This window comes from Hypomesus nipponensis, chromosome 22, assembly GCF_054491055.1.
Source record: "Hypomesus nipponensis isolate SF chromosome 22, ASM5449105v1, whole genome shotgun sequence".
Classification (NCBI taxonomy): Eukaryota; Metazoa; Chordata; class Actinopteri; order Osmeriformes; family Osmeridae; genus Hypomesus; species Hypomesus nipponensis.
The window spans coordinates 17,558,099-17,583,576 of NC_140382.1; the positions used below are offsets into that span (position 1 = coordinate 17,558,099).

A 25,478-nucleotide genomic window follows, 5' to 3' on the forward strand; every position below is an offset into this window, starting at 1 on the left:
GCTCAACAGCCTAGACTTTGGTAAACTAACTTGCACACACTATATTTAAGTTATTATTCAATTACTGGAAAACGTTCAACTGTCACTTCCTCGGGTATTTCACAGGATCAAGTGCCAACACCGACACAGCGACTCGACTCCTACCGACCAGACAAGGCAGGGCAATACGGAAGTCTTTCCGTTCAGTTCAGTTCAATCCGAAACTTGCGGTACGACGGTCACACGCGCTTCTGTCTTAACTCGGAAGAAAATCATTTCTTCAGCAAGGTGGGTAGACTGGTCTCTATACGCTTGGAATATTCATATTGTTGTAAATGTAGGTATGAAATATGAAAAATCAAACTGTAGAAAGTTACTTCCTATAGCCTATATGAACTTGGGTCATCTGTACAGAAATGGAATAGCGGCATGTGGAAGCAAGTGCGAGCGAATAATCACACCCTCACCTATTGAACGTTTTACATGGTGATACCCTGACACATATGTTGTAAATGCGTGTCAACTACACCGCCTTTATATTTTAGAAGTAGCCTATTACAGTTTTTTATGATAATTCAATATGTGGCTGCACATTGTAAACTTTCTGATACATTGTTTATATACAATAGTGATAAAGGTTGTAAATGAGAACTATTTCAATTGGTGTCAATTATGTAGGTCAGTCTTTTTGCTTCAGTTTGCTGTGGTATTCTAGCCATTAATGATTGAATGGATCGAGTATCTGTAAGGGTTGATTTTTCAACCAGGAAGAGGAGAATGGTGTGGGAACCTAGTTAATAGCGCTGTCTAATCTTGCCCATGCATGATGGCATTAGGATTAAATGTACGACAAGCATGATCTTGATCGACTTGTTCAATAGAACACTTTGATTTACATCACCGCAGGTCTTGGCTTGATCCCCGGCATGTGTACCAAGATTTTATGATAGGCCTACTGCACACACCATAGTTACAAGGATACCGAGAGTTGGATGTTCATCGGTAGTTTGATCGGTCTTGGTGACGCTAATCTCGCCTCATTCTGCTAGTGGAATGTCGAGCTCAAGGAGGCTTATCTTCTAAAATGCAGGCATTTGTTTTTTGACAGTAATTATGTGCTTGCGTTGTAAGAGACTGCTTGTTTCTGTGTGCGGATAATGGGTGTTGCCTCGACACTGGGAAAGAAACATCTCCCGAAGCTTTGAATATGAACTCAAGGCTTTTTGAAGTTTAAATAGACTCACTTAGTTTAGATTGTGCCCAGCCTGCAGGATATCCCCTGTGTCAGCTGTGAGGACTAAACTGAACTCACAAACATGGCCTTCGCAATACTGATGTAGCTGTGTAAAAGCATGGTTCCGTAACCCATTCTCATTGATTTAGAAGATATTAGGTGCGTATTAGTAGGAGAGTAGATAAAGTATGTTTGACCAATTTCAGGCTTTCAAAATAGCAAGTTTGTAACTTGATAAAGTGTAGGCCTATATCCTATACTGCTATCTATTTGTAATGATGCTGATCAGGATAAGCGGTGTTTGTAGTGAGATGTTTAGTGTGATGCTCACCCCCCGGTAATTCCCCGGCCTGCCTATGCCATTAGAGTGGAGAGGCCACTCCCCCTCCAGGTGTGAGTGTTGGATGCCACACCCCCTCCAGGTGTGAGATTCATACATCCATACAGAGAGGAGTCAGGAATTGTACCAGTGTACTTTTAACCCTCTCTTATTGGAGGGGTGGGGGGCTTGGGACTTGAAGCTACTTCTGGTCATGTGACAGCTCACAGCAAACATGTGACTCACACTGTAATGACATGTCACTGGATGAAGCTAGACGCCGTTGTGGCACTTGTAAAATACTTTTCTGCTGAACAGTCTCTCGAGTTCTGGCTGTAAACCAGTGTGACTCTGTTGCACACCACCGCTATGTAGTCACTCACTGTTGTGAAATGTGTTGAATCATCGTCCACGTCTGTTCTCGTCTGTTATCTGTGTTTACCGATGCTAACAAAGCTAACGTTTTAAAAAGCCGTTGGAGTCATTAGCCCTGCCGTCGTAGACACGCATTCTTGGATGTCTTGGTCTGGTCTAGACGAGCTTCTACTGGGGAGGCTGGAGAGACAGAGGCTTTTCTGCAGAGGTCAACAGAGGTATCAGGGGTCAGGTTTTGGTGTCCATGCTGACAGGCAGTTCAGAGGTCGCCCACTGTATGTTTGCCTGTTGAGCGATTGCTAAACGTGTGGACACACACTCATACACTCATTTAGTCAGTCAGTCAGTCAGGCACACACACAGACACAAAGCTGCATGATGAGGGTATTCTCTCTGTCTCCATTCAGTCGGGTTGTTGGATAAGACATCGGGAAAGTCCCCCTTTTCCTCAGACTGAAGTTAGTGTGGACGTCTGCTAACCCACCTCCTAGTCTCCTGCCTGTCCTCGCCCCTGACACACAATGATCTGCTTGTTCTAAAATAGTACCACTGCTCGCGTAATAGCACTTCAGCTCGTTTCACTGGTAATGGAATGTACTATAGGCTGTGTCAAAACCAATGAAGTTCAGCCGTGCCAGACTCTTTTACTGCGTTATCAGGCGTCCGATCGTTCAGACGGGTTCACACGTGACAGGCTGTCTATAGGACAGAAGGGTTCATACAAGATTGACTGGTTCATAGATGACACCATCATCTGTGTTATGATGCACAGCTTCTGCTTGTATGGACTAGAATGAAGAGGAGAGAGTTCTGCCATTTGTAATCAGTGTTTGTGTGTGTGTGCATGCCCTGACGTGTGCCTTTCCGGTCGCCGCCTCATCCCCATGTCACTTCCTGGGGGTGTGTGTGTGTGTGTGTGTGTGTGTGTGTGTGTGTGTGTGTGTGTGTGTGTGTGTGTGTGTGTGTGTGTGTGTGTGTGTGTGTGTGTGTGTGTGTGTGTGTGTGTGGTGACGGCAAGGTGTGACAGTAGTGAAAGTCACCAGTTGGGATTGTGTTTCACGCGCCAAGACACACTCCGACTGTGGTAAACCGATCCTGAACGATTCCTCTCAGCTGATAAGGATGGAGCCTTTAGAAAAGGCAGCACTGTTTTTTGGCATGATCTCATGACAGGAGTCTGTGTCAACATAACTAACCCACTCCAGTTCTTGAGAAACCATTCCAGGTCAAGGGTCAAAGTGTTGTGCTAGTTCGCACAGCAGTCAAAGACAATTGGGTACTTCAAGTGGAGATAAAGTCTGAGACGCAGACTCTTGCTCAAAGTCTAAGTTACGTGGTTGCATTCTAGCCAGGGCTTCATGCTGAAGCCTGTTTATGAAGCAGGTAACAAGCTCAAACACCACAACAATGGCATACAATAACGGTTTTGTAGGTTGAACATGAATACGAATGATAGACAGATGGTTCAACCAATCACCTGCAAAGTATTTATGGAAAGTGTCTGCCCTTTTTTCCAAACAGTTTCCAGGAACGACTTACCGATGAACATGTGTAACAAACCATCTGGAGAGTCAGGTTAGGTCTCAGTGCTCACCTCCAGGTAACTTTTCGAGACGTAAGCAAATAAATGGGAGTCTAGTTGACCTATTTCGGATTGGTTTCAAATTTAGCACAAAAAAACATATTGGGTTAGATGGATATGTTGGATATGTTGACTTGAGTTTACAGAAAAAAATCGAACGGGTACCTTATCGGAACTGCAATACCACCAACATCCACCGGGGCCTTTGCTTCCAGCTGAGGAGTTGATTTGTAACATTTTTGGGGAGGAGGGGGAGGAGCTGAGGGGTGGGGGCTTGGTCAGAGAGTGTCTCTGGCTAGGTAGACGCGCATCAGTTATGCACGCATCACTTCCTCATATTTCACAAGTAAGGTCAACAACTTCTGGTAGCAAGCAGTTACATTAGCTCTAGCTAGTTCTCGCACAAGAAATTCCTTTTTTTTTTTACGAGGAGATTGGGTAGTCTTACCAAAAAAATGACATTGAACTCCTAAGGGTTAACAACCTGTTTTGGTTATTTAAAGTTATGTTTGTAACTTCACTGTAAATTTTAGTTATTTACCTAGATCAAGTAAAAACCCTTTCAGGCTGTGACAGGCCACCTTCTGTCCCGTATGTCATAGAGACAAAGTTGCCAACCCTGCCGGGGATAGAAGTGACCCTAGCCTGTTGTAGACAGGGAAAGCCATGTCAGATAAGCTGCTGGTCACTCTGACCAATGAACTACTGCTGGCACTCTCCACTCCTGGTTCTAGACTCTCTGTTGTGTTTTCTATATGTGCTATTTGGATGTCGTTTCCTCTGAACAGAAGTAGCTGGCCTCTAATCTGCGGCCGTGGAATGTTTATGTTTAGGCTATGCTAGGTAAACAACACTTCTACTGCCTGGCTCCACTGCGACCCCTAAAAATATTTCCACCGCACGCTAAGCACATAGGCTACTTTGCGCGTGATGTGAATGCGGGTTCTGACTCTTGAATTCTTCCTCTCGCCCTCTATCTTTCTGTCTTTTCCTCTCTCTCCTCTCTCTCTATCTCACTCTCACACTCTCACTCTCACGCACTCTCCTTAATACTTTCACTCTGTCTCTTTCCCTCTCTCTTTTACTCTGTCACTGTTACACTCTCCGTCTCACTTGCCCTCTCTTTCTTACATTCTCACACACACACACACACACACACACACACACACACACAGACACACCCCTCCTCCCCATGGCTGTATAAATAGGCTAGACTAGTTTGAGGGTCACAATCCTCAGTTCCTCAGTGTTCAGTAGTGTGTGTGTGTGTGAAGAGTCTGCCCTTGGTAGGATTCTATCTCCGGCAGGTAAATCTCTCTTTCTTTGTCGTTTGGTCATTTATAACGAATGCTTTTGTCCTGCTTAGATTCACATACAGGGCCTAGGGTGTATCGGTTTAGATCTAGTGTTACATGGTTTCACTTTTTTTCTTTCTCACGGACTGTTGATCATCCGTCTTGTCACTGACAGACGCGTAGGGTTGTTTATACGTGATCTGTCTCTCTTCTGAGGAGATATCTCTGGCTTCCTCCGAGCGGCGAGTCGGTTCTGCTGCGTAGCCGTCGCTTCAGAGAGACGAGCAGAGTGTCCAAAGCTCGATATCTCCTGCCTCGGCAGATGTTTGTGGAGCAGAAGGCCGTGATGTCGGGGGCTTGATACCAGATTGATCTCAGCATATGGTTCCGCTCAGAAGCTGATTTAGTGAACCAATAACAGTTAGTCCAGAAAGGATCACATGTTGTGGGCCGTCCTGTGAGCAGGGGAACAGCTGAGGCGAGCTGTAGCTCCCCTCGCATGTCGCAGACGTCCGAAGCTCTCTTCTTTTATGGTGTCCCAGAGAGAACAGCTAAAAGGAAACAAGCATCTGTCTGTTGTAGCCTGTCTTTGTCCATAACGTTTTTTTTTTTTTATACATCCCTTGATCTTTTGATTTACAGTCCTGGATGTCTCTGCCTCAGAGAATGCATGTGACGTTAATGGTGTTTGTTTCTTCCTCAGCGAATCATGAGCAACTATAGCGTCTCCCTGGTTGGCCCCGCCCCCTGGGGCTTCAGACTGCAAGGAGGGAAGGACTTCTGTCTGCCGCTCACTATCTCCAGGGTGAGTCACACACACACACACACACTCAAGCAAACACACACAGTAAAGCTAACGCGCACACACACACACAAGCAAACACACACAGTAAAGCTAACGCGCACACACACACACACACACTCAAGCAAACACACACAGTAAAGCTAACGCGCACACACACACACACACACATACCGTTCTGACGTCCCCCTCAGCTCTGTGACGCTCACCTTGCAGGAATGACAGCCGCTGTGTCATCGGTCAGGGGTGTCGACAGAGCTCATGCTGTCCAGGGCATAAGAGCCACTCATGGTTGTTCCTGACCACACTGCCCCCTGCCTGACCCCTGGCACTCCCCCTCTGCCTCTCTCTACACTCTCCCCATTCTGACGGTCGCTGGGGCACTTCATAACCAATCGCGTGAAAAGTATTAGGTTGTAACTTGGAACTGCCCACGGGTTCCTGTGAAGGCCTGATCCAGGTAGAGGGAGTTTGCTGCCGAGATAACTTCATGTGGTGTTATTCAGGTTCGTTTGTCTGGGAGAAGGCTGAGAAGGCTTTGGCTCGCTACGCATGGGCTCTACGTGTGTCTGGCTAAGGGGCTGGAGGTTAGAGGCTGGAAGTTGGAGGCTGGGATCTGGAGGCTGGGTGCTGGAGGTTGTTGGCGAGGGGCTGACAGAGTGAGGCGGTCCTCCTTGTCCGTGGGCTGTGATGAATCTGTCAACGGAGGCTGAGAGCACCATCTCCCTGGTTGGCCGTTTTCTACAGAACCCTGTGGAGAACCAGCAGTTCAGTCATATCTGTCTGGGAGCCGGGGGCCCATAAATCCAGACTGGGCCCCGGCCAGCCCTGGCTGCTGGGCCACAGCCCTGGTTCTGTCCCTGGAGGAGGAGAGGAGCTCTTCTCCTGGCAGGCCTGCTCCATGAAGAATGGCCCTGCTGACTGGTGAGGCTGGCTTGGGTAGAGAGGAGTAGAGAAGGATTGAGCAGTGTACAGTAGAGCAGAGTAGAGTTCAATAGAGTTTAGTGGAGCAAGAGCAGAGTAGAACTGGACTAGAGTGCATTAGAGTAGAGCAGGAGTATAGTAAAGGATCTGTAATGCTTACCTTAGTAACTGTGTTTGTTTGTCTGGCGTGAAAGGTCATTCTCACACACAGCGATGACGTATGGAGGAATAGATGGGGACTATTCCCTGCTTAGCAGACATTCATAACTACTCTGCTGCTCTGGGACACATTAGGCTCTGTGGCAGGCCTCGCTACTCCAGCTGGCGTTGTCATGGTGAACACCTCTCGTGTATATATACTCTTTGCGGGGCCTGGTCTGGGGCGGTTTGATGGAGCTGTGATGTGATGTGACCTGATCTGCTCTACTCTGCTCTGCTCTACTCTACTCTACTCTACTCTGCTCTGCTCTGCTCTGCTCTGCTGTGCTCTGCTCTACTCTGATCTGCTGTGTTTGTTTTGACAGTGACTCCCCGGGTGTTATTGGGTTTGCACTGTGACGCCTTTCACAGCTTCCTGTTTTGAAAGACTCCGGTTGGACCCCCCCCACACCTCCCCCCCTCCCCCTTTACTGGTACTGCGATGTATATTGTTGTACAGTACTACATGGATATGATGTACTGTACTGGATTCTGCTCACACTATCATACACACACACACACTTTGATTGTACACACACACACACACACACACTTTCTCATTGTATACAAACACTCTTATCGTACACACACATCGTACATATTACATTGGGTCTGTAGAAGCCTTTGTATTTAGCCATGTTCCAAACACACACACACTCTCCCCATCGCCCTGGTGTGTGAGTGTGTTGCTGGCCTTTGAAGGCAGGCATGCTTAGTTGACATGAAGCCCAGCCCAGTGTTCACAACACGCATGCCATCTCCTCTACACATGTCCACAGACCATGTGTTGACCAGGATGGAAAAACTGAGTGGTCCGCTCAGGGGACACTTAGAGGCTGCCCTGCCCTGCCCTGCCCTGCCCTGCCCTGCCCTGCCCTGCCCTGCCTCGCCTCATACCACACAGACTCACACGGGCTGTCTGTACCACACACACTCACGGACACACACCAGCGTTCTTACAGCAATACTGCATCATTGTCGATCAATTATTTTAGGTGTGTGTGTGTGTTTTGTGAAGTGTGTGTGTCTGTAGTGTGGGTCTTTCAGCCCAGGGCTGTGTATGGCCTTCTGGGACATCAGAAGAGAGGAAGAGGATAACCATCTCTCAACACCACGGAGAGAGAGTGGGAGAGAGGGGGGGAGAGAGTGGGAGAGAGGGGGAGAGAGAGGGGGAGAGAGAGGGGGAGAGAGAGGGGGAGAGAGAGGGGAGAGAGAGGGGAGAGAGAGGGGAGAGGGAGGGGGAGAGGGAGAGGGAGAGGGAGAGGGAGAGGGAGAGGGAGAGGGAGAGGGAGAGGGAGAGGGAGAGGGAGGGGGAGAGAGGGGGAGAGAGAGGGGGAGAGAGAGGGGGAGAGAGAGGGGGAGAGAGAGGGGAGAGGGAGAGGGAGGGGGAGAGGGAGAGGGAGAGGGAGAGGGAGAGAGGGGGAGAGAGAGAGGGAGAGAGAGGGGAGAGAGAGGGGAGAGGGAGGGGGAGAGGGAGGGGGAGAGGGAGAGGGAGAGGGAGAGGGAGGGAGAGAGAGGGGGAGAGAGAGGGGGAGAGAGAGGGGGAGAGAGAGAGGGAGAGGGAGAGGGAGAGGGAGAGGGAGAGGGAGAGGGAGAGGGAGAGGGAGAGGGAGAGGGAGAGGGAGAGGGAGAGGGAGAGGGAGGGGGAGAGGGAGAGGGAGGGAGAGAGAGGGGGAGAGGGAGATAATTGTGATGGATGGACTGCGCACATTTAAGAGAGAGAACGAGCGGAGGAGTGTCGGACAGTGACTGTTACAGTCTAACTGACAGTTTAACGACTGAACGAGGAAGAGGAGGAGCGGGCTGCCCTATGACATCACCCTCCTGAAATGTCCCTCAAGGTCCATACTGTACCGTACTGTACGTCACTGATAACATGTCCCTTACGTAGGTGGCTAGCTCTCATGATCTAAGCTATGTAAACACTCTGGACAAACGAAGTCCATCTGCTGTCGCTTGCTTTCTGAGCTGTGGAACTGGTCTATCACTTCCTGTCATGCCGGCTTTCAAAGACACGCCCCCAGTCTACCTCAAGGTGTTTTTGGTCACTGACAGCGTGTGTCAGTTTCTGTGTGTTTTGGAGGGCACAGGGGAACTAGTGATCGGGAAATAACCGAGTCGTTTGACAGCCACACATTTGAAAGGAAAGTCTTTTGAATTATTATCTCTCCTCACGGAATCTTCCAGAGCTTCCAAGAAAAACATGGCCAGTCTTGGCTCACGGAAGACTGGCACAGAAAAGAGATCAACCACTTTATCTTAATCTTTATCTCTGTCTTGCTCTGTCTTTCTTTCTCTATTTCCCCTTCTCTATTCATCTCTCTAACTCTATCTCTATAGCTCTCTGTTTCTCTCTCTCCGCATCCCTCCCTCTGTCTTAGTTCCAGAGTGCGGGCAGTTTATCATAGCAGAGCAACAAGACTCAACTCACTGGATTTGTTGCCTGGCCTGAGTTCTACAACAACATAGTGGATGTGCTGTGAGTGAAAACAACGTGTGATTTAGAGTAGAGGAGGAGGCTACAGCATGTTTTCCCTCCACAAGATATAATGCCATGTCTCTGGTCCTCCATTCACACGACCCACGACGGGCTGAAACCGGCCGGCCTGAAACCTGCTGCACGCAGCGGGCCAACACCAGTAAAACCAGCGGCGTTCAGCCACTGGGAAACATTGTGTTGGGAGCGCTTCAGCGGGCCACGGCGGCAGTGGAGCGTGAGACTTTTTTAGTTTTCCCCGAGTTGGGAAGTGCTCCAAGCTGCGCCGGGCTGGGAAGCTTTGCAGCGTTTCCATGGCAACGCGGCGGCGGTCGGTGACATCGCCCCGTGACATCACCTCGTCCGCTCTGGTCGCCCAGCGAGGGGCTCTGCTGCCATGTTTCCAACTCCACGTCTGGATGTAAGGGAGACACACACACACTCACATCCCCAACTCACACACACACCCAACACACACACACACACACAACACACACACACTACACACCCTACACACACACACACTCCCATCCCCAACTCACACACCCAACACACACACACACAACACACCCTACACACATACACACTCGCATCCCCAACTCGCGCGCACACACACACACACACAACACACCCTGCACACACACACAACACACCCTACACACACACACTCACACACACACACTGAAATTGCAGACAGCGTAGAGACAAGACAGCAGTGTCTGACCTCCAGTGAAGCTACAGATAGCCGTCAATCAGCTGCTTATCAAGTTTGTTTTTTATTCGACATTTCACCATAAGCAATGCAACACAGACAGTGTAATGAAGTGTGGTTTATCACAGGCCCATGGCGATGCACCGTTAAAATAACCGAATAAAGACAAACGCGACCTCGAGTCTCAATCCCTCCCCTCCCTCCCTCCCTCCCTCCCCTCCTAACAGGCTGCATGACCACTGTTTTTCACGACCCAGCGGCTAAAAGTTTACGTCTAATTACATCCAGAAAACGTGTCTCCATGTCATATTTCTAAATATTTGTTCCTGAAATAGAAGCCGGATCTGATTTCAGTGTTTGATCTGACCGACATGAAGACAGCAATATTACAAGGCGCTTGGATGGAAACGTCCGTCAAAGCTGGCTCCCAGTGGTTTGTTTCCAAACCCTGGAGATCCTGGTTCTGGAATGATCCATGGATTAGTTGATTCCCTAGAGGCTTAATTAGACCATGGTGCAAGATGTTTCTCTTCTTTGGGTTTGGTAATACAGACCTGTAGCTAAGTAAAGTTGTGTGATTGATGATGTTTTCGTAAGATGGTGTAATTAAGAGGTAATTGGGGTTGAGAGTGGACAGGTTGGGCCAGCAGTGAATCTCTCAGGCATCTTGCTGCCATATGAGGAGGCTGTGATTGGTTGCCTGGCAGCCAATAGGAGTTCACAAATCTCATGTCGGAGCCGCAGGTTGATGGGACAGAATTATGGGAGATGTTTTCTCTGGCTTCGCCTGGGTCTTTTTTTATGGCTGTGTGTGTGTGTTCGTTTGCCTGTGTCTACGAGTGTGCTTGTGGGCATTAGTATGTTTAAAGAAACATTTTCTTGGCACTTGCTGGCCAGGATCATTCTGAGGGAGGGTAAAGAGGAGATGTTGGAGCTTGTTCTGATCTCACCAGACTGGGACACAAATTTGGCTCAGTAACCGCCCAGACCAATCAGTGCAGAGCAGGAAGGAGGATTGTAAATCACGCGAATCTGGAATGTCTCACGCTACGAGGGTAAACAACAGAAGATTCGGGATTACAAAGTGATTAATGTTAACACAGTCATTTAGCGGGCGCTTTTTATCCAAAGCGTCAAACAATCCCAGGGGTATTTGAACCTGCAACCTCTTGATCTGCAGTCCAATACTTCAGCAGGTGTCTCCTTACTATTATCACTACGCACATTATGTACATCCTCTGTACTCATATTGATATCATACTACAGACATCTGGGCCTGTTCGCTAAACTCCAGCTGAACTGAGCTATCTAGCACTGATATTGTAAGTGATACGCAAGTGAGATTGTTGGACCTTATTGTCCAGGTCTCTAGCCAGCAGCGTGTTAAACAACGTAACTGAATATTCTGTTAGTCAGCGTGTGCTCTGAGAAAGAGACCAGCTTTCCAGTCCTGATTAACACAGGAAGGAAAGCATCGTAGAATGGAGTTGTCTGAGCTCTCTCTCTCTCTCTCTCTCTGTCTCTCTCTCTCTCTCTGTCTCTGTCTCTGTCTCTCTCGCTCTCACGCTGGTATGTCCATCATGGCTGACTGATGGTGGGGTTGAGTTGCATACGGTGCATGCTTAACAGTAGGTCACACACGGGTCAGTGCAGTCAGTCCAACTCTTCTCCCCTTCTCTTTCTGTCTCTCAGTCGCTTCCTCTCTCTCTCTCCTTCTCTGTCCCTCTTTCTCTTTCGGTCTCAATCTCTTCCTCTTTCCCCTATCACTCTCCATCCCTCTCTCCATTCCTCTCTTCTTCCCCCTGCTCTGCCCCTCACCCTAGGCCTTAAATTCCCCACAGTTTGCTTTTGCTGTGACATGTGATACACATGCTGAGACATATACAAACTCATTTTAGACGTCTGTTTGCGTTAGCGTCTGGGTTCCCTGATGGGTTCTCCGTTTCTTCAGGGCTTATTATGGGATAGTTGATGCCACTCTCAGAGCCCTGGAATTCAACCGGTGAGCCTCCATGCTTCATATACTATACTGTATGCACTGGACGCCGTGTAATCACTCACATGGCAGCTGTGTCAGTGGACATGCGGTGTGCGCTAGTGTTTCAGCCCAATGGGTAGGCGATGTCTGTGTCTGTAATGAGGACCCGTTCGGCCGAGTGAAATTGCGTCTCGGTTTCAAAGGGCTGGATTAGGATCACAGATGAGGGTTGCTGGAGGCTGGCAAGGTAAGATGGATGAGATCCAAACCTCCGGAATGATCCGTGCCCCGTCACCTTCTCCGGTTCCACCGCCTGTTGGCAGGTCTTACGCTAATGAGATGTGAAGTGTAGTTCCCTCTAAAAGAACGCCAGAACCTCAGGATCTAATGGAGGAACATCAAGGAACATGCCAGGTTTTAAACAAGGGAGATTAAAGAGAACCTCAGGCCCTTAATGAGTAACATTAGAAGAAGCTCAGATGCTAAAACAGGAAGATTTGGAGAACCTCACATGCTAACACAGAAATGTTAGGAGAACCTCAGATCCCAAAGAACAGGGTTAAGGAGAACCACAGCTGCTATACAAGGAACGTTAGGAGAACTTTGGGTCCTACCTGGACCGCCTCACTCTTCTCTCTCCTGTCATCCTTTTCCTTCTCTTCTTGTGTCATTGACGGATGCCGCTGGAAGTGAACGTAAGCTGCTAATGCTGCAGTCTCTGGGGGCTGAGCAGCGGTTAGCGTCGTGGTGTTGTGTGATGAGATGGATGTGCTCTCCAGTTAATGGCTACAGGCTGTGGCCTGTAATGGCTGGGTTTAACATAGGAGCCCTGGTATGATTTAGAGAGCGTTTGTGTTTCAGTTGAGATTCAAACCATGGGGTCAGTTATTAGAGTGGAGAAGTAACGGCCACACTGGTTATTTTGAGAGGTCTCGGGTTTGGGGCCTGGTAAGAGATGTTGTTATTGGTCGAAGAAAGAGTTCCTCTGGTCTGGACCGTTCTTGACACGGTCTTTGATGTTGAGGTAAACATCTCTCTGACGGGCCAGTCAGTCTTTATGGAAGCTTTATAGAGGGGTTTCTCTCATGCGACCTCAGTCTGGGTCTGGACTTCAGCATGTTGTTCTCAAATTGTCCAAGGCTGAAGGGGAATGTAATAGTGCAGTACTTTTATAAGACATTAACCCTGACCCTAAAACAAGCCTGTGGTGTTCAACTTGAGACATTTCAGTGTTATTATTGTAGGGAGTCTGAAGGCAGACCCGAGTTTAGATGCAGAGGCCCTTAATTACTGTCTTGAGGGAAGCTGGTTTAAGGCACTTAGTTAATGTTCTTTTTAAAATAATATGCTGAATATTATAATCTTGGAAAGTGGAAGAATGTATTTTTAGTGGATGACAGTAAGCACAGCTATTTGGAAGGGAAAAAAGTAGCTGGAATTTTAGACATTCACATGAAAAATAGTTGAGCCTAACCCTGACCCTAATAAATAATACCACACTGAAATCAGTGTGTAATGATGATTCTGCTCTTTACCCCTGGACTTGTCGGACTAAACTCATTTATTTTACAAGAGCACAAGTCAAATAACTACAGAACAGTCACCACTCCCTCCGGTATGTCATAAACCACAAACACTAATAATGTTACATGCAGCATAGATGCCAAATGGGATACAACCCAAAGTATAGAATATAAACGACTAAAATCACGTTTCTTTATCTGTATGTCTCGCGGTAATATGCTGATGCCATCCCTTTAAATTTAAACCAAACCACCGTGAACTGGATCAACAGAAACTCCCTCTACAGATGGATCTCACCACGATATCATAAACTGGCTGAATAGGTTGTTATTACCAAAGCAAACTTCTTCCTGTCCCTTTCCCACCCTCTTATCTACGGTCTACGGATATCTACCTCTGTTGTCTAACAGAGGGAATGTTTCTCTGATGGAACACAACAGGACAGCCTGACCGCTGATTAAAGGCAGTTACCATCTTATAAGGCTTCAACTTTAGAGGTCTAGAAAACTCCATGAGACCTTCCAAGGCTCCATGAGAACTTCAGAACGTTTAGAAGGTTCCATGTGTGGCTATGTTCACGTTGAAGCCGCATCGACATTCGTCAGGTCTGTGCTGTGTTAGAGTTTGGATCAGGAAAGAAAGAAGGGAGATCCACCAAGTTATAAAGAGAGAAATAAGACAGAGAGGGAGCTCCATGTGGGAAAGAGAGACGATGATTCATAGCGATTGGAAGCGCAGCGGGGAACGACAGTAAAACCGTCCACATGGTTCAAACGTGAGATTTAACGTCCGACGGCTTGCGGTTGTGGTGTTGTAAAAACACGTTTATGCCCGTTCAGGCGCTAATGGACACCAACATGACATCACCTACGCATGCACGGTTGAGGGCTATCACATTCACTACGATGGGTGAGATCCAGAAACTTCCGGAGCCCAGGACACCTCTCCCATGGCGCCTCCCTGCCTGGTGGGTCTCTGGGTCAGCCTCCAGGGCAGTGTAAACCCTTTTCAAAGCCAACTATGGGTATATATATTTAATCCAGGCTTTCTGGAACCAATATCCATCCGAGAAGGTGCTTCACGATCACCATGCAGCCCGAGTCTGCTCACGTTTAAGAGTCTCCGAACTTGAGACAGTACCGAGGAGGAGATTATGGCTGTGTGTGGATGTTGTCACGGAGGTTTGTGTTGGGCTGGAGATGAGCGTCTCCTCGGCCTCTGTTTGGGGGTCTGGACGAGAGCCGTCTCATGACATCATCTGTGACCCATGGACGGTTTGACCCTTGACCCCTGGATGGATCTTGGATCTCCTCAACAGAAGAAAGAACGCCTACAAGTCTTGTGGGAGAACCCGATATCGTTCATCCCAGAATAAAACTTGGTCTTTTTTCTGAGATGGCAGAGACACAGCCATAGGAAGTTGAGCAAACTAAGAGCGGTCATTTTTTTTTGGGGGGGGGGGGTAAAACGTCTTCGTTTATACGCCAGGACGTTAGGCCAAGACTTCCTCAGCGTCTGAGGAGGAATATCAGATGAAGACAGAGCAGGGAAATCGATCACGCTATGAGGAGTAGGTTTGTGGAGTTTGCTGATGTGAGAACTGGGTGGGACACTGTTCACTGCTGTTCCTACATAGCAGTCGTCTTCAACCCTGGTCCTCAGGGCCCGCTGTCCTGCATATTCTAGACATTTCCCTGCTCCAACACACCTGATTCCGATGAATTGTCGTTATGAAGTTCTGCAGAACCACTGCTTTACAGGAGACCGTCTTTAGGTTTGGATCCAGGTTCTGCCAGGCATGGTTTCTGTTTAAGGGTTAAAAAGCTCTCGAACGGTTTCTCAACATTTATGCCGTAGGACTATTCCATAGCTATGCATGTTGTCTCTTTCTCATGGTAGGCCCACGTATTCCTGCTCTTCTGGAGTAGTATTGCGCAGAGAGGCCCAGCTGTTTTCAATCTCCCAAATGCCATGTCAGAACAAAAAAAATCACGTTGTTTTGATTCATATCGCTCCCAGCGTAATTTTTTTTTGTGTGCATTTTTTCTTCTTCTGTGAATAACTGCAAACGTCTGACACTTAATTGTTTGAGAAGACGAACGAGATGGCAGCACCGCAGGAATGTCTGCCCAAGAAAAACCTCGAGCTTTTTACGACTGACCACGCTAGCTGGCTAACGCTAACAGTAACACGCTGCCTTGCCAGTTCAACCTTACACGGTTTCACACGGCCGACGACACAGATTCCAAAGCGAGAATCTGAAACGTGAAGACGGTTTCAGTTTCAAACGCGACTGCTGGTGTTTGTGTGGGACTTTCTCTCTTGGCCAAAAACCCCCCAAGTGAGATCATAACAGTGATGAGATCTTAAGAATGGCCCTGAATTCAGCTGTGTCCAGCCTGCTGGTTGTGTCCTATTGAGCAGGTGGGTGAGTTTTCACAGAGGAACCAAGCCCTCTGGCCATTACTAATGGATCCTAATGGGAGTGTAGGCCTGAATAGCTGGGCGAGACTGGAGCACTTCCTGATAGCTACTGGACACTAAGACTGAAATCAACTTCCTCTGTGTCGGTTCCAGTTCTCACTTTATGAACTGACTCACACACGGACACACTGTGGGGACCACGCACACTTATATACACACACAGACACACATGCACACACTCATTTTTAGAAATGAACAGCTCTCTCTGTGTGACACACGCATCAGGTGATTCCGTATCTCCCTCCAGCATTGACATTCTGAAGGGTCGGTCTCCACGTCGACCGGGGAACATTCAGGATTCAGGCCCCTGCCGCTGGCCCTGTTTCTGGAATGAGCTGTTTTGTTTGCGTTGTCATGGCGTTGGCACTCGTAGTGCCAGCTCCAGGCCCAGCGTATCTCCTGTCTTTCAGCCGCAGGGATGAAGGAGGACCCGGCTGGAGTCAGACCATGACAACCAGGCCTCTCTCTCTCTTGCTCTCTCTTGCTCTCTCTTGCTCTCTCTTGCTCTCTCTTGCTCTCTCTCGCTCTGTCTCGCTCTCTCTCGCTCTCCCTCTCTTTCTTTCTTTCTTTCTTTCTCTCTCTTGCTCTCTCTTGCTCTCTCTCGCTCTCTCTCGCTCTCTCTCGCTCACCCTCTCTTTCTTTCTCTCTTTCTCTCTCTCTCTCTCTCTCTCTCTCTCTCTCTCTCTCTCTCTCTCTCTCTCTCTCTCTCTCTCTCTCTCTCTCTCCCCCCTCTCTCTCTCTCCCCCCTCTCTCTCTCCCCCCTCTCTCTCTCCCCCCTCTCTCTCCCTCTGCCTTCAAGGGCCTTTAATTGGGGTGTTTCCCTCAAAGGAAAAGAACACACTTTTAATCCTTTTCTTCTCTGCTGTTTATTCTTCAGCTCCTCCCCCCCGCCCCTCCCTTTCCTGCCCTCATCGTCTCCTCAACAATCTCTCTCTCACCCCCCCCCCCCCCCCCGTATAGAGGACTCCCCTCTCTGGAGACGTGCGGAGGGCTTTGTACAATCTGTTACAGGTGCGCGGGTATTAAAAAGGCAAGCCTGCACCTGTGGGCCAGGTCTGTTTAACACGCTGGGTTTTATGGGCCGTTTCTTCTGCTTGTCCCGGCTCAGCGGGCTGCGCTGCACAGCCGTGGAGGAATGCTGCCTCGGCAGATCCATCCCAGTGACTTTACAGGCCACAGGGTTCAGAGCCTCGCTTTGTAATCAGCTTTTAAAGGAGACATGTTGGGGGCGAGGCAGGGGCTGGGGACGAGGCTGGGGCTGGGGCAGAGATGCGTCCAGTGTTACCTGCTTCGACCCCAGTTTGTGTGCAAGCCGACCCTGGCTGAGAAGCACCCAGCCCGTAGGTTAGGGCTTGTGACCCATTAGCCTGAGGGGGTAGGGCTTGTGACCCATCAGCCCGAGGGGGTAGGGCTTGTGACCCATCAGCCCGAGGGGTAGGGCTTGTGACCCATTAGCCCAAGGGGTAGGGCTTGTGACCCATTAGCCCGAGGGGTAGGGCTTGTGACCCATTAGCCCGAGGGGTAGGGCTTGTGACCCATCAGCCCGAGGGGTAGGGCTTGTGACCCATCAGCCCGAGGGGTAGGGCTTGTGACCCATCAGCCCGAGGGGGTAGGGCTTGTGACCCATTAGCCCGAGGGGTAGGGCTTGTGACCCATTAGCCTCACAGAAATAACCCAGACTCTGGCCAGTCAGGCAGTCCCATATAAGGCCACCGACAGCTCTGCCATCCCCCCACCCTGGACGTCACACAGTCCCCTCTCCCGCTCCAGGAGGCCTGCGATAGCTCAGCTCACTTCCTGTCTCATGACTCGTCATGTGGCCGTCCCTTACCAGAGCCCTGACCCTTGACGGGGGAGTTGAGAGCAAGCTCACGCTTGTTCTTCTACGCTGTGACGATTCAGATGACAACTAGTTCACGTAGGAGACTCACTACTGCCAGTTCCAAACGGTTTCAGTAGCTTGATTACTCTGTTGAGTTAAAGATGGATGCAGGGAATCTGTATCTATTCAAGTTCAGCAAAACACCCACACTTTTTTGTTTGGTGGTAAACCCCTATGAGGAACACTCATGCATGGATACATTCATGAGTCATGGTATAGATTCAGATGAGTCTAAGCAAAAGTGACTAATTTTGCCCCTAGTGGTCAAGAAATGTGTTGCATGTGCTTGACTTAAAGGTTTGTGTGTTAAAGGGCAGCTTGTTGAATGTTTCTAGGACAGTCTGAGACAACATGGGATGAAGACCAGTACAAGACAGGCATTCAGGAAGAGGAATGCAAATGCATATTTCCCTGAGTAGTCAGGGTAGGTCAATGAACTGCTCTATTAAGACAGTAAAACACACACCATAAATCTGTTTTTTTGATAAGAAACAACAATATCGGCTTAGTGTAGTGTGATATAATTACATGGGCATTTTCTGTACGCAGAATGTATCTTGGATACAGTGTCTGGGATTGTAAATCCTGTCGTAATAACCGTTCAAATGGGAAACATCTGGGTTGTGTTCATCATCCTCCTCATCACAACATCTTCATCACCATGACAGCCTTGATTCTGTAGTACATATTTACAGCCTTAACCGAATACATTTATGATTGATCTCTTCATCAATCCTCCCCGAACGAAGCAGTCCTCGGGCATCATTTAGAAACGCATGACTTTAAGTTTTCTAATTTGATGATGTGATTATTTGAAATGATTGACTTGCAACAGATGGAGGACATGTGGAAGCAATTGCTCTCTCTCTCTCTCTCTCTCTCTCTCTCTCTCTCTCTCTCTCTCTCTCTCTCTCTCTCTCTCTCTCTCTCTCTCTCTCTCTCTCTCTCTCTATTCTCTCTCTCCTTCCCCCTATCTCTATTCTCTCCCCCATCTCTCTGCCCCCCCCCCCCCTCTCTCTATGAAAGCCATACTGTTGGCCACAGCTTCCACCTAACCCACCGTGATTTCATCTCCTAATTATGTCCGTTTGTGAAGGCTGAATGGAGTCGTATCTCCCTCCCTCCTGTTCCCGGAGGACGGTGTCTGCTCTCTGAAGTCTCTCCCATCCTCCAGAACTGATTCCCTGCACATGGCCGTCAGCCGGCATGCAGGAAATCATAAACAATAACTTATACATTCAACCATAACGTTTATGGCTGCTGCCATGCATGGCCCCACCCTCCTGTGCAGTGTACAGCTCGATCAGGAATATGAGCAGGTCATGTTTGTACTTTAGAGATGATCTCAGATTGGTCACTGGTTTTCCTTTTAAAGAGGGTATTTTACATACGGCATACTTATAAGATAAGAGAAGATAATCCTTTGTTTGTCCCACAGTGGGTGAATTGCAGTTTACAACAGCAGCAGGGTACAGAACAGCACTCAGAGTACAATTTAAATATAGAAAATACAAAATATGCAAGATACTAGTTCTATAAAATATGAAGATAAGGATCTAAGGGTATAAAATAGTAAAATAATATATAATATCCCAGCCTGGTTTGCTGTCTGAAACATCATTCATGGGAAGGTGTTGCAGGTGAACATCTCAGGATCTTCCAGATCGGATGTGTACTCACAGAGGTCAGGGGGTTCTAGAGGTCATAGAGGTCAAAGGTCAGATATTCTTCCTCCAGAGGCTGTCTGCCCCCCCCAGAGGCTGTGTGTCCCCTCCAGAGGCTGTCTGCCCCCCCCAGAGGCTGTGTGTCCCCTCCAGAGGCTGTGTGTCCCCTCCAGAGGCTGTGTGTCCCCTCCAGAGGCTGTGTGTCCCCTCCAGAGGCTGTGTGTCCCCTCCAGAGGCTGTGTGTCCCCTCCAGAGGCTGTGTGTCCCCTCCAGAGGCTGTGTGTCCCCTCCAGAGGCTGTGTGTCCCCTCCAGAGGCTGTGTGTCCCCTCCAGAGGCTGTGTGCCCCCCCCAGAGGCTGTTTTATTCACCCAGACTGAAGCCGCTGGTCTTTATCAGGGCTGAGCAGGGACCGCCATCTCTCCCAGGGCTGAGTGGAGAGGTGCTGATAAGAGTTTGACATCCTGCTAAATATAGACTCTGGTATTAGGAACACATTGTATGTCTCTCCATGGAGAGGATTATGGTGTTGTTGACACACACACACACACCACTCAAGCACCCACCACACACAAACACAGCACACACACACACACACACCTTCCAGCCCAGTGGAAGGCCAGCTCCTGTTGAGTGTGTAGGCTCTCTCTCATAACCCTGGTGTTGACTCTCACTGACCCAGGAACTCCAGAGGGAGGGAGCGAGGGAGCAGGGACTGACAGGGCATAGAGGGAGGGAAGACGGAGAGGGAGCATAAGGAGGGACAAAGGGATAGAGGGAGGGAAGATGGAGAGGGAGGATAAGGAGAGATGGGGATAGAGGGAGGGAAGATGGAGAGGGTGGATAAGGAGAGACAAGGGGATAGAGGGAGGGAATAAGGAGGATAGAGAGTGATGGAGGGAGGATGAGGAGAGATGGGGATAGAGGGAGGGAAGACGGAGAGGGAGCATAAGGAGGGACAAAGGGATAGAGGGAGGGAAGATGGAGAGGGAGGATAAGGAGAGATGGGGATAGAGGGAGGGAAGATGGAGAGGGAGGATAAGGAGAGACAAGGGGATAGAGGGAGGGAATAAGGAGGATAGAGAGTGATGGAGGGAGGATGAGGAGAGATGGGGATGGAGGGAGGGAAGATGGAGAGGGAGGATAAGGAGGGACAAGCAGATGGAGGGAGTGATGAATACTAACTCAGTTAGTAGTGTGTTGCAAGGTTAGAGACCTCAAGCATGTTCTCCAGTGTGCTAATACACAGTAATGGGCCTGTAGCAACTACACAGATGAGCAGTTTCCTCCAGTAGCTAAGCCCTGGAGAGCAGTGGAAAGGTTTCTCTTAATCTGGGAACCAAATGAGAAAAGAGCACTCTGAACACAATGCTGTGTGTGTGGGTTTTGGAAAGCATGTGTGTAAAGTGGGTGGGTGTTTTTCTATCTGCGTTGTGAGTGTTGAATGTGTGTGTTCAGTCTGTGGGTGTGACGTGTGTGTGTGTGTGTGTGGCGTGCTGTTCCAGAGCCATGCTTCCTGTTTCTCCTGCCTCTACATTGTGATGTACAGATAACAACACCAGAGCAGGGAAACTACTAGAAAGAATGTGTCTGTGGGCCGTGCAGGCATGGTCTCCTGCTGTCTCTACTGAGAGGACCCCTCTCCTCTCTCTCTCTCTCTCTCTCTCTCTCTCTGTCTCTCTGTCTCTCTGTCTCTCTGTCTTTCTATTTCTGTCTTTTTACTCTCTCCCTCCTATCTTTCGGTCTTTGTCTCTCTCTGTCTCTCCCTCTTTTCCCCCCTCTTCCTTTTCCACCCCCTCCCTCCCTCTTCTCAGTACAGCCCAACACAATACGTGTGACACAGTCACTTCCTGCTGTGTTGTGTTGGGAGTCTTCCCAGGTGGTCAAGCTTCCTGTGTGTCTGGAACAGAGTTTCTGGACTGAGGGCCTTGCCGGACCCAGTAGAAGGAGGGGAACAAAACCTCCACATCCCATTTTGCTCTGTAGACACACTCCTCCTCTGTACTCTGTCTTTCTCTCTCCCCACTGAATGGAGTGAATACACCAGGTGCTTTCTCTCTCGCTCCCTCCCTCCCTCCCTCCCTCCCTCCCTCCCTCCCTCCCTCCCTCCCTCCCTCCCTCCCTCCCTCCCTCCCTCCCTCCCTCCCTCCCTCCCTCCCTCCCTCCCTCCCTCCCTCCCTCTCTGTCTCTCTCTTATATAGACTCACAATACACTGAATGGAGTGACAGACTATCTGCCTCCGGTGTGTGTCAGTTGAGTGTCTAACTCTCTCTCTCTCTCTCTCTCTCTCTCTCTCTCTCTCTCTCTCTCTCTCTCTCTCTCTCCTCCCCCCTCTGTGTGTGGGGATTGTCGGGTGATTGACAAGCCGCGCACAGCCTTGAGTCATCGCACCTGTCGTCAGGGTTTCATCAGGCTGCTTCCTGTCAGGGCATATCCTGTGTGTACCATGGGGTGGACAGTGCCAACAACGGGTGTTAGGGCGGGGCATGTGGGGGGTTGAGGGTGGGGTGGGGGGGGACTATGGAAGGAATGACGCAATACGACCCACCTGTTGCCGAGACAACGGGCTTAATCGAAGACAAAACAAACAAGGCTCTCTCTCTCTCTCAGTCCCTCTGTCCTTCTTTCTGTGTCTTTCTCTTTCTGTGGTGTAACTGGTGGCTAACTGGTCGGGTTCAGATTTCTCTCTCTCCTGTTATCACGCATCTACAGTGACCAGATGTTCTGAGAGCTTATCTCTGTGTGGTCTGTAACAGACAGCAGACAGGGTGCCCTACTGTAGCTGGCCTGCCTCAGCCCTCCCTCCTCCTCCCCCGACCTCAGCCCTCCTCCCCCAGCCTCCCCCTCCTCCCCCTCCTCCCCCTCCTCCCCCGACCTCAGCCCTCCTCCCCCAGCCTCCCCCTCCTCCCCCGACCTCACCCCTCCTCCCCCAGCCTCCCCCTCCTCCCCCGACCTCACCCCTCCTCCCCCAGTCTCCCCCAGCCTCACCCCTCCTCCCCCAGTCTCCCCCAGCCTCACCCCTCCTCCCACAGTCTCCCCCTCCTCCCCCGACCTCACCCCTCCTCCCCCAGTCTCCCCCAGCCTCCCCCTCCTCCCCCGATCTCACCCCTCCTCCCCCAGCCTCACCCCTCCTCCCCCAGTCTCCCCCAGCCTCACCCCTCCTCCCCCAGTCTCCCCCAGCCTCACCCCTCCTCCCCCAGTCTCCCCCAGCCTCACCCCTCCTCCCCCAGTCTCCCCCAGCCTCACCCCTCCTCCCCCAGTCTCCCCCAGCCTCACCCCTCCTCCCCCAGTCTCCCCCAGCCTCACCCCTCCTCCCCCAGTCTCCCCCAGCCTCACCCCTCCTCCCCCAGTCTCCCCCAGTCTCCCCCTCCTCCTCCCCTATCCTCTCTATTCTCCTGCCCAGTCAGCAGTTCATTATCAGGCTCAGATAAGATCGCATCCTTCCTGTCAGAGCAGTGTGCCCTAATGAACATCCCAGCCTCTCATAGAACACCACACACACACACACACACACATCCCAGCCTCTCACAGAACACCACACACACACACACACACACACAACACACACACATCCCAGCTTCTCACAGAACACCACACACACACACAACACACACACATCCCAGCTTCTCACAGAACACCACACACACACACAACACACACACATCCCAGCCTCTCACAGAACACCACACACACACACAACACACACACATCCCAGCCTCTCAGATTGAGAGAGGGAGGGGGGGAGAGAGAGCAAAATGCCAGATGAACTAAAATAATAAATCTATATTTTATTGCCCGGTTTCATAATTTCATCCCACAACCACTTCCTGTTGTGACTAAGATTGTTCCAAGGACTGGTTCAGAGCTTTTGTTCTGAGGTTCATGATAAAAATGTTCTGGAACATTTGCAACGACAAACAGAGCTGAATGGAAAACTAGACATGAATTCATGGATACCGAAGTTTGTTTGAGGAGTTTGCTTCGAATAGAAGTTTAAAGAGAAGGAAGCGATACCATCTTTTAAAACTCCCTAAACGAGAACACCTTGTGAACGCGTTTCCCCTTCCAAAACATTCCTCACCTCCGCCACACAAGTCATGCATTCACATGAAGCTTGTTTCCAAAGTGACAAAAAGGAGGAGGAGCGGGGGGATTTGAACCTGTGACCTCTCGATCTACATTCAAATGCTCTAACCACTGAGCTCTACATGAGCAAAACACAGCAACATAACCCCTCTGCATCTATGATAACACACACACACACTGTTTATTGTCTTTCTAATCAGGTGATTAACGTCCCTGTTTCTGTGCTGTGTGCAGTTGACAGATGGAGGAAAGGCAGCCGTGGCCCACATCAGCGTGGGAGATGTAGTTCTTTCCATCGACGGCATCACCACTGCCAGCATGAACCACCTGGAGGCTCAGAACAAGATCAAGGCCTGCGCAGGCAACCTCAACCTCACCCTGCAGAAGTACGATCACTCTCACACACACACACACACAACCTCACCCTGCAGAAGTACGATCACTCTCACACACATAACTTCCCCCTGCAGAAGTACGATCACTCTCTCACACACACACACGCACACACACTCAAACTCAACCTCATCCTGCAGAAGTAAGATAATTCACACACAAACTCAACCTCCTTTAGAAGTAAGATAATTCACACACCCCCCCCCCCCCCACACACACACACACACACTCTCTTCATTCTTCTACGTCTCCAATCCAGTATTCCTCTGCTTCAGCAGAAAGCTCTGGTAGACTTGGCTGAGTGTGTTCCTGCAGATCCCCGGAGTGTGTACTGTTTGACACACAGCGCACAGGCTGTGGAGTGTCTCTTCCCAACACTGTTTGCCTGCCTTTGTTTACCCTGTCCGGCTCTGTGTATTCTAGACCCATTTCACGGACCTGTAAAATATCATCTGGTACGTAGCGTGAGTGTTCAAAAAGCACAGCTAACACATCCCAGCGACGGTTCACAAAGACATGCAGTGCACGTAAAACTATACTGCTCCAATGCCATATAAGAGGATCCCCCATGTGAGAACACGCTGGCATGTTCGGGGCCTGTGTCTGGCCTGTGTCTGGCCTGTGTCTGGCCTGTGTCGGGCCTGTGTCGGGCCTGTGTCGGGCCTGTGTCGGGCCTGTGTCGGGCCTGTGTCGGGCCTGTGTCGGGCCTGTAGCGTTGGCAGTTGAAGCCGCCGCTCTCTTCAGGGCGTGGCCCCCAGGTGCAGAGACGCCCGGACGTCGAGGCGCAGGTTTATCACCTCGGCCTGTCGCGGCATGCGTGGCATTGTGAGCCTCCATGTGCGCTTCTCGCCAAGTACAGGATGTGTGTCACGGGTGGTGAGAGGGCGGGGCCTGTGCCGTCCGTGCCCCTACAAGGACGTGGAGTCACTGAGGGGGTGGGTGGTCAGCAGCATGAATCACCGAGAGGGAAGAGGAGGGAGATGGGGGGAGAGGGAGAGGAGCAGGAGGTCCGAGGCCACAAGATGTGAGGCATCCCTCCATGACCTCCGACCTCTGTAAATATTGCTTCTAGAGGTCACTGGGTAGTCACGGACCCCAAGCCTGTAACTCATCCAGACTTCTCCTTTCTCCCTATCCCTCTCTCTCCCTCTCCCTCTCCCTCTCTCTCTCTCTCCTCCTCTCTCTCTCTCCCTCCTCCTCCAGTTCTTTCCCTCCATACCTGAGCAGGCTTTCCCCCCCCCAGGTCTGTTCCAGAGAGAGGACATCATGCTAGAACTCATTCTGCCACAGTGGAATTCCTCATCAAAGTTTCACTCCGATTTTACACAATCATGTAGTGCTTTGGGGGTTTCTGCAGAAACAATCAGATTAGACCTGTGTTGTGCTGAACACTCCCTCCTATCTCCTCCCCTCTGTACTCCTCTTCTTCTCTCTTCCCTCCTCCTCTTTCCTTCCTCCTCTCTCCTACCTACCAACCCCCCCTCCCTCCCTCCAGTCCTGAACAGGACCCTGAATGCTACTTCAGCAGGACCATAACAGTTACCACAGCAACCCACCCAGAACACGGTCGAC

General features: G+C 50.0%; 1 protein-coding gene across 5 annotated transcripts in view; it reads left to right on the top strand.

Annotated features, from left to right (window-relative positions):
- The first annotated feature begins 178 nt into the window (after positions 1-178).
- The window catches only part of pdlim5b (PDZ and LIM domain 5b), a 52,856-nt gene continuing 27,556 nt past the window's right edge, over positions 179-25,478 (top strand). For 4 of the 5 annotated variants that reach the window (XM_084686728.1, XM_084686732.1, XM_084686733.1 and 1 more), the window contains exons 1-3: positions 179-267; positions 5,488-5,589; positions 23,748-23,899. In XM_084686728.1, the coding sequence (XP_084542854.1) occupies positions 5,494-5,589; positions 23,748-23,899 (248 nt within the window). In that variant the 5' untranslated portion in view covers positions 179-267; positions 5,488-5,493. Of the gene's footprint in view, positions 268-4,697; positions 4,797-5,487; positions 5,590-23,747; positions 23,900-25,478 lie in introns of those variants that run through there. The other variant, XM_084686730.1, reaches the window with a different exon arrangement.